The sequence below is a fragment of the Biomphalaria glabrata genome, chromosome 17 (assembly GCF_947242115.1).
Source record: "Biomphalaria glabrata chromosome 17, xgBioGlab47.1, whole genome shotgun sequence".
Taxonomy (NCBI): Eukaryota; Metazoa; Mollusca; class Gastropoda; family Planorbidae; genus Biomphalaria; species Biomphalaria glabrata.
In genome coordinates this window covers 23,699,529-23,714,338 of record NC_074727.1, presented here as the reverse complement: position 1 = coordinate 23,714,338, position 14,810 = coordinate 23,699,529, and the positions used below count along the sequence as shown (strand labels likewise).

Genomic DNA, 14,810 nt, shown 5'->3' with positions numbered 1-14,810 from the left:
CGAGGGACATTTGAGGGCAACACAGATTGTTGTGGTCACTGACTCAAAATCTGTACTACAGGCTTTGCAATGCCCCGGACCATGGCCCCCCAATTGTGACAAGTCAAAAACTCGCTGTCAGAGTCATTCAAATTTATCACAGCATTAATTATTATTTTTCATTATTTATTTATTTTATTTTAATTATTTCCCCATCCTACCCCTAAATTCTCCACCCGCACCACCTTTTCCCCTCCAGGCTAGACTTAGTTGACCACATTGGAGATAGCTAGGCCACGTCTTTTGATTTATCTTCCCTTGACCGGGGCAAAGATACACACAGACTCTTTGATCTTATCGGCAGGATGTCTGACAGCCGCAGTGGACACCACCTTGTGTGGAATGCAAGTCACTCCTAACCTCCCCCTCCTTTCTCCTATGTCTCTCTTTGGTCTAGGAGATTACTCGAGTCAAAGCGCCTCTCGACGTACCAATGTGCGACTCCCATCTCAAGTCTAATTCACCCACGTGTAAGATAATTCTAAGCCTAGGACATTTCCTGTTTCCGCCCGCCTTTTCCAGGCCTATATAAAGTAGATCCAAATCAAATCAGACCCTCTTATTTCTCATTGTTGTTGAGCAATGGAGTCTGGACTACTTCATACATTCTTCCTCCTAGAGGAATACCTGGAGCCTCCCTCAGGTGTCTGCCTGTTAGCTATTTGCCGCTTAGTGTTTACTCGACACTACTCAACTATTTGCTATCGAGAATCACCTATTGCCTATGTGCTTAGTGCTATTCAGCACTGCACTTGCCCATTTGCTGTTCAGTGTCTACGCGACACTACTCAACTATACTACTTGGCGCTATCGGCCTTGCCCGCCTATTCGACAGCCCACCTGTCAACTTGTTAGGTGCGACGTCCCTATAGACCCAGATCTGTGTGAGACGTCATAGCTACGCCAAACCTCTGCAACTCACTGGACACATCCTGTCAACTACGCTGCCCACGGCAGATCAGCTCTGCCCGCAGTAACCTTGAGCCCACGGTAGCCGGCCACCCGCCCTACTGTGCCCACTACAGATATCAGAACTTTGGATTGAGACTCCACAAGAAATGAATCACCTGCGTCCCTCTATCCGCTAGAGCGCCACCTCCAGCTGCAGAACCTCAAGCCATGACTCAACCAGCTGAGGTATCAACAGGAAAACCAGCTAAGTCAGAGGACAAAGTGACATACTCTCTCATTAAGTGCAAGAGTGATGATTAAATCTAGTATTATTTAGAGATAGATGCAAGCCCTCCCCCTTTTTATTCTTATATGTATATTTATGTAAATAAATATTCTTCATTTTTAACTTTTGTATCTATCTTTCATTGCTTGTCTCGTTGCGTGTCTGCTCCCGATTCATATGCTGATAGGTTGGGGTGTGATAGCTTTAAAAATAATCATCCCCTAGACATTAAACGCGCCAAACACATTTCCCCACCTGTCACACCAATATCAACACTGTCATCATGGCTTCACACAACATAAAACAACGCTACGGCACCCCTGTAATAATGCAGTGGGTACCGAGTCACATAGGTGTGACTGGCAACACTATTGCAGACTCCTTGGCCCACCAGGGAGGGCTAATTCCACCCACTGAACAGACTGCAAGCTTTCATCAAGCCCTGGCTATAATACAAAAAACAGAAATGGAAAAGTGGTTTGAGTGCTGGGACAAGTCCCAAAAAGCCCGTGGGGTCTGGGAGCGAAAGAGGTGCCCTGACCTCACTTCCCCGTGGTGGAGGCTGTCCAGGCCTGAGCAAGCTATTATAGCACAGTGCAGGACAGGCCACTGTCCTGTTGGCTTATTTTTCTCGCAGCTATAGCCAAATTTTGATTCACGGTGCCCCCGCTGCAAGGAATAAGAGGAAACCGTGCCTCATATTCTGTTTGACTGCCCCAGACTTGCTGATCTCCGTATCGACAGGTCTTGGAAACACAAAATTCTCGACCTGTATGCCGACATTTATGCACTACGCAAGACAGCAGGGTTTCTTTCCAGCAAGAGAGGATTTGAGCCTCTAAAGCCCTCACTCTAATGGAGTTTGATGATGATGATGATGATCTATCCCAGTGGCGCTACAGCCCATGGAGCGCTCTGGCCTGCTTCAACACATACCTCCATTTAGATCTCTCCTGGGTCCTTCGTCTCCACGCCATAACCCCATTGGGGTTGAAAAGTTGTTTTGTTTCCTGTACTAGGCCCTCATCAATCGGAGGCCCTAGGGGGATGCATAGCTTGACTAAGCCTAAGTCCGGCCCTCCTCTCCGTCTCTTTAAGAAAACAGTACTTGAGGGAGATGAGCCACCCAAAGGCAATATATTGTCCTTAGAAAGTTCAAAATGATAAGAAATCATTAAGATCTTCTTTTCTTTGCTTCATAGTTTAATAAAGTGGTTCTCATATTGTCAGAGGTTCTTCATTGTGACGATTTGTTTTTGTGCTAGATGTAAAGTTGTCTTGATATCACGATGTGATTGTATTGATCAGACTATGCGTTTCTGATATTATAATTTAGTGTAGATGTATATTTTAACAATTACTGAACACTCAAAATAGATGATCATGCCGGAGCTTCAAATACAACTATTAATTCAAACAATCAAGATCCTTAAACAATACAAACTTTAATTCTGGAACTAGGAATCACTGGAATAAAATACAGACTGTACACAAAAATGAAACAAGTGAACTCTCTTCGTTCAAGCTCATAACTACATTTAAATGTAACAACGGTTCTATAACTAAACTACTTCAATAGATTTGTTCTACAAGTGACTTTGACCGTTCTTTCCTAAAATGTTCGTCCTTAACCTCTCTATGCATTTGCCAATAAGGCACACCATAGACCCCCGCTAAATCTTCGCTGCCTCTTTTATGATAATTGAATTCGTTATTTTCATAGAAGCATACTTGCTAAAAGAACTCGTTGCTATGGAGATGGTTGCAGAGAACTTAAAATAAGCTTGGCTTCATTAAGTCACGCTTGTATTAAATTTTTATTTTCAATTGAAATCTTTGTCGTGAAATAAGGTTTGGACATATATGTTGTTTCTCTTTTCAAAATCAGAAGATCTATGCATGGCATACAAATAAATAGAAATGACTGATCGGGTCATGGGCATGTGCCTGTTGACTTCTGGGTGACAAATGCATGCGAATGTTACAGATCAAATAGATGTTTTTATAGACATTCGTGTGATCCAGAGGTTAGTGCAGTTAGAATTGTGTTCCTGCTAGGCGGAGTTGAATCATGTTAGGCGCTTTTTCGGAGTTACGGAGGTAACTTTCAAATAGTGGGACTCAACACAGACGAATGTCGAGCAAAAAGTTTAGTAATAACGAAAGGGAACCGTAAAATGTCGTTAAACTAAATCTTTACTTCATTCTGTTCATAAAAAAGCTGCCTCTTTCTAAAGCCATCAAGAGTAGTCTGTTTCTATATTCACTATCAGCGTCGGCTAACTTATAGTGTTACTTCCGTTTGATTTATCTGCAATAGACACATTGCGGAAGCGCCTAACAACCGGAATGTCTCTGGTTGGTGCCCTGGTCAACTTATTTAGTTATATTAATTCACCATTTTCACTAATTTGATCTTAACCAAGATTTTTTTTCGGGTAAAAGGGAAGAGGGAAAGTAGAGAGAGAGAGAGAGAGAGAGAGAGAGAGAGAGAGAGAGAGAGAGAGAGAGAGAGAGAGAGAGAGATGATTATGTATTCCATATTATATGTGTAAGACATTGTTTGCTGTAAATAAATACTAATTTTATACTCCTTTGTTGAGTGCACTTTACAATACTTATACGCTTGTATAGATCTACAGTTGGGGCATTAAATTACGTCCTTCATAGAATCATACCCTAATTACATCGAGCCATTTGTCTATAGTAAGAACTACCCAGTTTCCGTACTGCTTTTTAAATATGTATATATATATATATATTATTTTAAAAAGTTACTGTAGTCTGAATTCGAGCTCGAGCTACCACGAAGGATGACTCCTTAGCCACTAAGCCAGTGTTTCTCAAACTTTTTTGTCTGGCGGCACAGTAAAAAGAACTACAAAAGTTTCGCGGCACACCACGAAGAGCAACAGTTGTTTTATAATAAAAAGAAAAAAAATATATTACCTGTTTTTAAGTAATATATTTAATGTTAAGGGTGTGCCTGTTTTTGAGAGCAAATGTGATCTAATCGAGGCTCCAGAGTCGACAAACAAACTCACATTTCATCGTCTATTGTAAGAAGTCTCTCTCTTTTCTTAGACTTGATTTCAGTCAGTGCTCAAAATCCAAACTCACAAAACCATGAAGATGCAAATGGAAGAATTATTTTGATTGCTTTTAAACTGATTGCAGGATATAACTTGTTGATTGAAATCTAAAACACATCCAGGCTTTTCTCGGCAAAACTTGACTTTAACTTGACTTGGCATCGTTGCTTTAAATCAATGAGCTTCTCTGCTTCTTCAGTTGTCAAATTTGTAGCTTCATTGTTTCCAAATGGATAACTGACCCATCCAATCCATATTCATTACTTCCAAGTGTTGAAAATTAATGCCACAATGCTGACTGCAAGTGTTTCAAAGTGTCCAGAATTTCGGGGGTGATTTCTTTAGTTGAAGCACATTCATTGTAAGTAGGAAAGCAGTCGAAGACTCCTTTCGAGATCTTACTTTGCCACAAAGACAATTTTTCACCAAATGATTCAGTTTGAGGATGCAGTGATGATGGTTTCCGATGGTCCTTGAATTTAATTTGTCAAATAAATCAGAGAGAAACGTCACATTAACCACCAGATCTCGTCATGAATAGAAAATCCAACTTGAAATCAATCCCTTTTTCTGGCAGCTTTAGGTAGTTCGTAAGTGTCTTAGCTTGTTTATTTTGTTGAGCCCTGATGTTTTCAAAAGTATTTCTTCGGTTGCGCTTTTACAGCTGGATATTTAGTTTCCAAGTGTCTCTTCAATTTGCTTGAAACAAGCGTCTCATTCGACAGAGTTGCATTGCAGATCAGACAGAATGGCAGAAGATATGAAACCATATCTGGTGTAATCTTCTTTGTACCTTCGTTTGGTTCCTTGCTTTTCATTTAACGCTTTCGCAGTTTCATTCTTGCTAACGTATTTCTCCGTGGATAACAATGAATAAGGCTTATTATTAATTTGTTATTATTAGCATACACCTAACCAATTTGCTTGAAACACATCGCTTATTATTATCGTTACCAATTCGAGAACTGCTGTGCGTCTGCTAAGGCGGCCAACATTTTATTCATTATAATAATATATGTATAGTGGACATTTCCATAGCCTGAATAGCTAACACCCCTTTCCGTCATAATGGAAAGATCCACTACTACTACTGGTCATTGCAAGTGGAGATGTCATCGCAACGTAAAATAAAAATTTAATAGTAGGCAGACCTGTGTAACGCTGCACGTGTGGCGTTCTAAAAACTGCCGCGGCACATCTGCAAATCTTCGGCGGCACACTAATGTGCCGCGGCACACAGTTTGAGAAACATTGCACTAAGCTATACAAGTACTAATAAAAGTAGACGGTTTTATAGTGTATTGTTAGTTTTAAAATTTATCAAATGACTTTTTCCTACACAAGGTTTATCTTCTCTTAGCTTAGTAAGCACTACTGTCTCTATAGAAATTTATAATTTATTAATTACACCTAATTGATTATCGAATTGTTTTTCTCTTATTGGTTCATGTGTTGTCATCGACTATAGACAATAGGGTTTGTTGCTGAACATAAAATTTATATATGTGTCAGACGCGAATAGCCCAATTTTCAGTAAAAGAAATTACAAAAAGTCATTTCTCTATAGAAGAAGTTACGAAGGCTATATAAAATACAACCACAGACCTATATGTACTATAATAAATATAGTTTTTTGATTGCCAGTTACGATTTATTTAGGTAGGTGCTGTTTTACTATTACATACCAAGTATTAGAGTTTAGAAAAACCCAGGTTTGTTTCTTGTGCAACGCTATTAGCTAACACTTCATATCATCTCTCCATTAGTATATTTAGATCTATAATCTAATTCTAGTCTAGATCAATATATATAAATCGAATAGATCTAGTAATAGTATAGATTCTATCTTGAGACTAGATTGCCGAGTCTAGCCTATGCTATGCCTATAGTCAGTTTTTATAAGAAAAAAAGTCTAGATATTAATAAAGACTAAAGTTTTTTAATTATTAGTTTATTAGAATTAATTAGATATAGACATAGACATAAGACATAGATCTAATAATACTGTAATACGTTTACTATACTCTATACTTAATCTACTAAACTAGAGATCTATAGATCTATCTATAATCTAGTCAATCTAGATCTATACAATATTCATTATAATACTTCTACTTATAATGACTTATTTAATAAGTTAGTACTTAGACTTATATCGATTTTAGTTTATTAATAGATTTACTTTTCAATGCCTAGACCTAAAAATAAATTTGCGAATGATGTCTATAATGACTAATTATTTTTTTTTTATAATAATAGGCCTATTAAATCTAGGTCTAGACTCTACTTAAATCTAGTCTAAAATAATGACTGTCTAAGACTCTAGACTCTAGATGATTGAGAAGTTCACATAGAGGTGTTTTTAATAATACGGCATGTCGGCTGAAAGAATATAAAGTTCTTTTTACTTTGTAAAAATTAAAAAAGAGGCTCCTGTACTCAGTGATAGATTGCCTAACTTTCAACTAATAATAAATTAACAATTAACGTTGAATTACAAGAAAAGTAATCATTTTTCCCGACATTGAAAAAAGGTGCCGGTACCCCGTACCGGTGCGTACCGTCACAAAAATATATGTATATCTCAATCTTCTTTCATTTAATTTTTTTTGCGTGGTTATTGCTACTTAATACATTGATACCGGATCGATTTAAATAGGGCCTAAGTATTGGATGCATTTATTTTTTAAGTACAAAGTTTTAAGGAAGAGGCAACATAATAGTTGTTTGAAATTTGTAACTTCTTAAATTCAGGCTAAAAATATCGAAGCCTACATTTTTACTCTCATTTCTAAATAGCCAGAAGAGATGGACTGACTCTTAGTATAACTTGTGTACATCTGCAAAAACTCAGTTAGACTTTCAAAACTATTAAAAGAAAAACTTAGTGATTATTTTTACTGTATAATTCTATTGTTATTCCTTTTTAGAATTAGGATATAAACAAAAATTTGCCATATGACTTTATCTAACAGAAAAAATTTTTTTACATCTATTTATGCGGTTATTTATAGTTACCTAGTAATATAAAATATATTGAACTAACACGTACATTCATCATAATGCAGCCATGCGATTTTTCGTTTATAAACATAGCATTATTTAGGACCAATATTTTACAAAGGCTGCTTGGAGAAATCAGGTATACCCATTAGGAGAAAATCGACCCCTTTACTCAAGAAAAATTTAAGAAACTAGAACAGACACAAAATAAACAGTGACATTCATAACAAAATAATATTCAAATTGATTAGAGTAACACCTTTTTAAGTAAAGTTTAAAATCACTACAATTTTTTTTCAACAATTACTTTGTGTATTAAATTGTGTATCGGAAAATGGCGGGTACATGAAATAAGCTAGTCCTAAAAAAACAACACAGATCTTGGGTAAAATACTCATAAAATAAATAAATAAAAAAGCGACTTTCGGCCCAATACTTTTTAATCAAAGAAACGAAACGGACTAGTCCAACAAACCCTATTGTGTGTGATTCCGAGTTGATACGATAATGGAAAGTTGAAAAATTAACTTGTTCAAAATTTGTATCACAATGAGTTTGAATTATTTACATATTTGGATATTTCTTATCCAAATCAATTTCTGACCAATAGCGTGATGCCGCAGACACTACTTTAAAGAATAAACTCAAAAAGAAATATTTTCAAATAAATACAAAACATTTATTATAAAACTTAGAATCACCAAGATGGATATACACACTTTATAAATGTACAATACAATAATAATACATTTATTACAGTCGCTGAGGTCCGCCGAAAATGATAATTCATGTCTTTCTATATCGTCTACAATCTCCGTCTTGTCCTTTCTTCTGGAAAGATCTATGCTATTCTCACACGCGTAAAAATTTCCCAACACCGCATTAAGTTTAAAGTAACAAGTAAACTACGTACATCTGTGTCCTTGACATGCAATAAAAAACAAATAACAACAATGAAATAATAAATTACTTGTTTTTCCCATAAAACCATCTATACTTCCGTTCGTGACACTTACTAAAAATTAAAATATATATTGCTTAGTTTTACGTAGCTACCTTTTCCGCAGTCGTCCACAAATCTGTATTATGTTTTTAAACCTAAAATAAAAGCTTTTTCTGCGTTTGATGTGGTAAAATATGTAGGTTAAACTCTGTTCTTAAAGCCACATGCACTATTGTTAATGTTCGGACATTAAAGTCTGTGTTTTCTATTAGAAAATGTTAAATATGTTTAAAACGTAAAGAGTTAAACAGGCACCTCGCAGATAAAGCCAGAGACTGTACTGTTTGGAAAAGAACACTGCAAGTCATTCATACTCCATTGCAAATCTTTGTGGAATTCTTCGCAATTCTCGTCAAAATTTTTGTTATCGTTATTCGGCTCTCCTGGCGCCCAGAATGGCACCACGGGCGTCTGGCTGTGTCTGTAGAGCCAGACCCCTTCATGATTCTCGTCTGTACCGCCAGTGTATACATGTTCAAAGTGGGATCCATAGGTCCTAATGAACTGCTTCAAGAAATCAAATTCTGCCTGTGTGTTGACCTCTACCAGATAACCTCCGTGAAGTGCACACAAAGATTGAGCAAAAGTTGGGTAAAAAAACACAGATTCTCGAGACAAGAGATAGACTTTATCACTAAACCTTTCTGAAGATATGAAATACTCATTTTTCGAAGCGTTCCATTTCCCGTGCATCTCATCCTGCTTCAGCGTTAGAGACTGTACACTGTTCTCAACGCTAGTTAACTGTAATTTATTTTGACTTTCTAAGTCTTGTACATGTACCAGTTCAGTTTCACAGATATCTTTTAGCAACGATGTTTGATTCACTAATACGCTTATATTTTGCTTGAGACGGTTGATTTCTGTGATCTCAATTTCGTGTGACGTTACGCAGTTAAGATTGATTTGCTCCAATCTATTTTTAAGTTTTATAATCTCACTGAAGACGGCGTCGATAGTTAGCTCATTAACAGCAACGCTACCGGTGTCGTCGTAGGTGATTGGTTTACCCAATTCATTAATCTCATTCACTTCGCATTTGTAAAGGCCGGCGTTTTCACGTAAAGGAGAGGTCCAGGTGATGTTCAGAGAGGAAAGTCCATTCCGTACGATGCTACCTACCACATGAACATTAGTACTGTTGGTAATTATACGCACACCATTAAAGCTGCTCACTGATGCAATGGTCGTAAACACATGAGCGTTCATATTGTCAGAGTGTAAAACCCCAATAGATATGACACTGTCAGTGGGGGATAAGTCTTCGCTCTTGATAAAACATTCTAAATGCAAAGCTTCGGTTATACCGATTGTGATGGCATTTGGTACCACATGGATCGTTGGAAGGGCCACTGCAAAGAACCAAAAAAATTAGATAATAAAATGGATACAATGAAAAATTATTTTTAGAATTAACTGCATAAAGTGTAGAGTCCAAGTCGAACGTTTAAATACTGATAAACACAGTGAGCGAGAAATTGATAGATCGATAGATAAATAGGTAGATAGATACTTCGAAAGAGAAAACTTAACTCATTCCATTTGCGATGTCTCCGTAGGATCTTGAAAATCACTTGGAAAGAAAAAGTGTGCAATACTGAGATCCTTGCACGAACAGGTATTCCCAGCATCTTTACAGCCCTCAGACAACGCCGCTTGCGCTGGCTTGACATGTTCACCGGATGGAGGACAAACGCATCCCGAAAGTCATCCTCTACGGACAACTCGCGACTGGTTCAAGAAAAACTGGTCGCCCCCACCTCCGTTACATAGATGTAATAAAACGGGACCTCAAATCAGTGAACATCAATACTGACAATTGGGAAGACATAGCTCTAGAACGCACCTGATGGAGAGAGACAGTGACCAAGAAAGCTATGGATAGCGAAAGAACATGGGTCTCAGCTCAGGAAGAAAAAAGTACAATGCGAAAAATGGCCAGCTCCTCTACCACCGAAGCAAAAGCCACCTTAACCTGCGATATTTGTGGACGGGAGTGTCTCTCCAAAATAGGGCTCCACAGCCACAAGAGGAAGAGTGCGAGATGAACCATAGTCGTTCTACGACTGAAGGAGGCCAATGACAGATACATAGACAGATAGATAGATAGATAGATACATAGATAGATAGATAGATACATAGATAGATAGATACATAGATAGATAGATACATAGATAGATAGATAGATAGATAGATAGATAGACAGATAGATAGATAGATAGATACATAGATAGATAGATACATAGATAGATATCTCCAAACCAAAGGAAATGAATGACCTTAGTCTTAAGACCTGTTTCACTTACTTCTATTGTGTCTTAATGTTTAGAAAAACTGGTTAAAATGTTTCTTCTGAATGATCTTTGTAGTAGGTTGGACCCTTTACAATTTGCTTACCAAAAGGGTAAAGGTGTAGACGATGCCATCCTAAATATTTTAAATTGTGTCTACAAACATCTGGACTTACCGAACACTTATGTACAATTGTTCTTTATTGATTTCTCATCAGCTTTTAATACCATACAACTTCATTTACTTATTGAAAAAATGAAAGTGTTGAAGATTAGTCCATATATAATACTATGGGCTAATGAATTTTTGACCCAGGGACCTCAGAGTGTTAGGATAAACAATGTAATATCAAATGCACGCATAATTAACACAGGGGCACCCCAGGGGGCTGTGACATCGCCATTGTGGCTCATTTTGTACACCAATGACTTTCAATCCGATAGTCCTTTTTGCTCCTTCACAAAATTAGCTGATGATGCGGATCTTCTTGCCCTGCTATCAGAGAGCTCAGACGTAAATGAGTATTTCAGAGAAATAGACACATTGAAAAATACTGTAAACATAATTTTGTAGTATTTAATGTAAAAAATAAACCCAAAGAAATGATAATTGATTTTCGAAGGGAAAAGTAGGAAAATGATATTGATTCTGTAGCTGGAGAGACTATTGAAATAGAGCAAACTATTAAATACTATCCTAGACAATGGACCTCATTCACCAATCGTAAACAAACAACATTTAGCCACGTGATTCTCTTTCTCTTCTAAATAAATTACGATTTAATTTAATACACATTGGCTATCACATGACAATTTTTTTTTCGTTGTTTTATCAATATTATCATGTGACTAAATGTTAATTGTTAACGATTGGTGAATGAGGTCCATAAACTAAATTTTACTGCAAATACTGATTATATCAGCAAAAAAGGGCAGCAAAGATTACGATTACTGAGAAAACTGTCCTCGTTTAATGTTAGCGAAAAGGCCTTGGCCATGTTTTATCACGCGTGAGCAATATTTTAAGTTTTAGTATCACTGCCTGGTATGGCAATCTGAGCATTAAATATAAAATAAACTTCACAGAATCCTAAATGCTGCTGGTAAAATCATTGGCAAAAAAACAACAACCCATAAGGCCAGCTGTTTGAGACAAACATCTATAAAAAAAGCTAAAAAGATTCTAGAAATAAAAATCACCCTTTGTGTCAGGATTTTGTGATTTTACCATCACAAAAGAGATACAAGACACCGATAGCAAAGACAAACAGACACAAACACTCTTTTGTTCCCCTGGCAATTAAATCAGAAACAATCTGATATAAACTTTTCACAAGTAAATTATGAGTGAGTCTGGTGTGAATGCACATTTTGATTTTCTTATAGTTATAACGTTTTGTTTGGTGTAATGCACAAATTGATATAGATAGATAGATAGATAGATAGATAGATAGATAGATAGATAGATAGATAGATAGATAGATAGATAGATAGATAGATAGATAGATAGATAGATAGATAGATAGATAGATAGATAGATAGATAGATAGATAGATATTAATGATAATTACCTATAAAAAGAATTTTGGCCATAAAAATCAGTACTACCGACCACATGATAATGGTTTCTACACAACACGGTAAGAAAACAATGAGTGTTGTGCAATCTTTGGATCTATGGCCTGGCAAATACTATTTTTATATTCGTACTTCTCTATTACGCTGACCCAATTAATCTTATCTCCTAAAAATATTTTTTTTATGGACTCCAGACATCTGTTATTTTAAAAAGAGGCTTCCAATGTGGACCGCTTCTTTGACCCTTCATTGAAAAGTTTCTAATTTTCACCTTCTGCCTGTCTGTCTAGTAAAAAGTGTGTACACGTTATTTCTCCCACACCCATTCTCAGATCAAGTTGAAACTTCGCACAATTATTCATTTGCAAAGACAAGACATGAATCAATAATAAAAAAGTAAACAAGGTTACCAAGACAGTTTGTGTAAAACATAAACTCAAAATCGGCCCCCGAAGTGGTCCACCAAGAGTTTTCACCAGGATTCGAACACGGGACTTTCAGTTCCATCCAAGTGCTATACCCCACAGCCACAGCATCTCCATATATTCATTTAGCGTACACTTATATTTTTAAAAATATAATTATTAACCTTATCCATGCATTCAAAATTAATAACATGTTACATGTTATATTGAGAAACTAAAAAAGATTTATTCTTGTAACAAATTTTGATAAATTGACAACACCAAAAAAAATAATTCTTGACCTACTTTAAGCTACAATTGTGTACAAATGACTTTACAAGACTTTCCCCTCGCAAATAAATTAATTAAATTAATATCTCCATTGTCATTTCTCATACAAACTAGACATAGATCTAGCTACATCTAGACCTAGTTTTAGGTCTTATCTTATATAATACTGACGTTACTTCAAAAAAGAAGATGATTACGTCCTACGCGTGATGCATTCAGTCATGCAAATTAACCAATGACTTACATTCTCCAAGTCACTGGTTTTCCTGGCTAGCTCAGGCAACCATGCTCAATTCCATGCTCTAATAGCACTATGGAAGAAGGGGTATTTGTACAACTATATCTAGACAGAACTCGTATTATAATTTTGTAGATCTGGGCTCTATTTAGTCTTATCTAGACCGTCACAGTCAAGTGTAGAAGCCTATAATGAGGATATGTCAAAACTGTGTGCTATAAAAGTAGTTCGTTATTTTTTAAACTTATAAGTAAAACAAAGTCGAATCAAAATTCTTTTAAAAAATAACATTTGAATCTATATTCTATTCAATGAGTTAGTTAATAAATGGAAAATATATTTTATAATGATCTGTTGTTTTTTTAATGATCCAGTGACACTTTTACCATTGTGACCTTAGATGCAAATGTTTCGTACCAGTGCGCGATTCTATGAGTTATCTCTCCTTAAGTTTTTCATTGAAAAGTGGTGTAATTTTTTGAAAAATCTGCTTGCATATACAATTTTAAAAATTATATGGTTCACTTTCGGAAAAGCAAAATAGTAGCCTTTGCATCAGAACTTTGAATGATCTATAATATCATGATGTCTGATTTTCATTTTCTCTTCTAGTTTCTGAGATCTAAACGGGACAGACGGACAGACAGGCCACACAAAACTAATAGCGTCTTTTCCCCTTTCAAGGGCCGATAAAAATCAGTCAATTAATTACTTGTAATTAATTATTTAGTTTGATACCACCAATGGAAACTAATTATTCAGAATTCACAGACATGACTAAATTTCTTTGGTATAGTCCCCTCGCTTTTTCTACCTAGCCCATTCTCCGATCAAGTTGATATTTTACACATTTATTGTACCTAACAAAACATGAATCGATAAACAAAAAATACTCAAGCATAGACTTATATATGTATCTACTACTAGACTGGAAACCGGAAATAAATTCTTATCCGCGACTGATCGATCGTGAACATTGTGTAGAAAGTTGGATCAAGGCGTTGTTTTGTCAAGTAGTTCAAAGAAGTCAAGTTGTTTGTTTTTTTCAACCCTAACCTATGTAACATATAATTTTATTTTTTAGATCTAGATCTAGTAATTGATTATCAAAAATACCAAAAAAAAAAAAATCACAATTTAGTGTTGCATTCAGTCTTTTGATAAAGAAGATCATGTATCTAAAAATTGCAAAATAATAATTATGAGAGGAGAGTACTCTTATTTTTGATGTTCATTTAATAGATCTAGATCTAAAAATTAAATTATATGTTACATAGGTTAGGGTTGAAAAAAATAGCCCTCCCTTCTTTTAACTACTTTACAAAACAACGCCTTGATCCAACTTTCTACAAAATTTACACGACATTTTTTGTAGTGTTAAAAAGTCTCCATGTCCAGTCTAGATATAGTATATAAAAGTCTACGAATTCAAGTAGTCAATTAGTTATTGGTAATTAATTATTTTGTTGGATATCGAATAAGGGCAATAATGTGTAAATTAATGAAGGCGGAGCTCTTCCCCTTAAATTTTTTTTTAAAGGATTTAAAAAAAAATAAAAAAAAAATATTTTTATAAAACTTATTAGGAAAGAACCAGGCTCAAACTTTATTTAAGCGACTTTCTACCATTTCGGTCAATTCACTAACCTACTTGTAGCTAATTATTGTATTGATTTGTTTGTTTTCCTCAGTCT

The 14,810-nt window shown here is 35.8% G+C and overlaps 1 protein-coding gene across 1 annotated transcript; it reads right to left on the bottom strand.

Moving 5' to 3' along the window:
• Nucleotides 1-7,968: 7,968 nt before the first annotated feature.
• Nucleotides 7,969-12,312, bottom strand: LOC106076877 (C-type lectin domain family 4 member K-like). The gene is made up of 2 exons (XM_056016135.1): nucleotides 12,177-12,312; nucleotides 7,969-9,666 (listed from the first exon to the last, which is right to left on the bottom strand). Exons 1-2 carry the CDS (start codon nucleotides 12,220-12,222, stop codon nucleotides 8,558-8,560), a joined length of 1,155 nt encoding a protein of 384 aa, XP_055872110.1. The 5' UTR covers nucleotides 12,223-12,312; the 3' UTR covers nucleotides 7,969-8,557.
• Nucleotides 12,313-14,810: the final 2,498 nt, after the last annotated feature.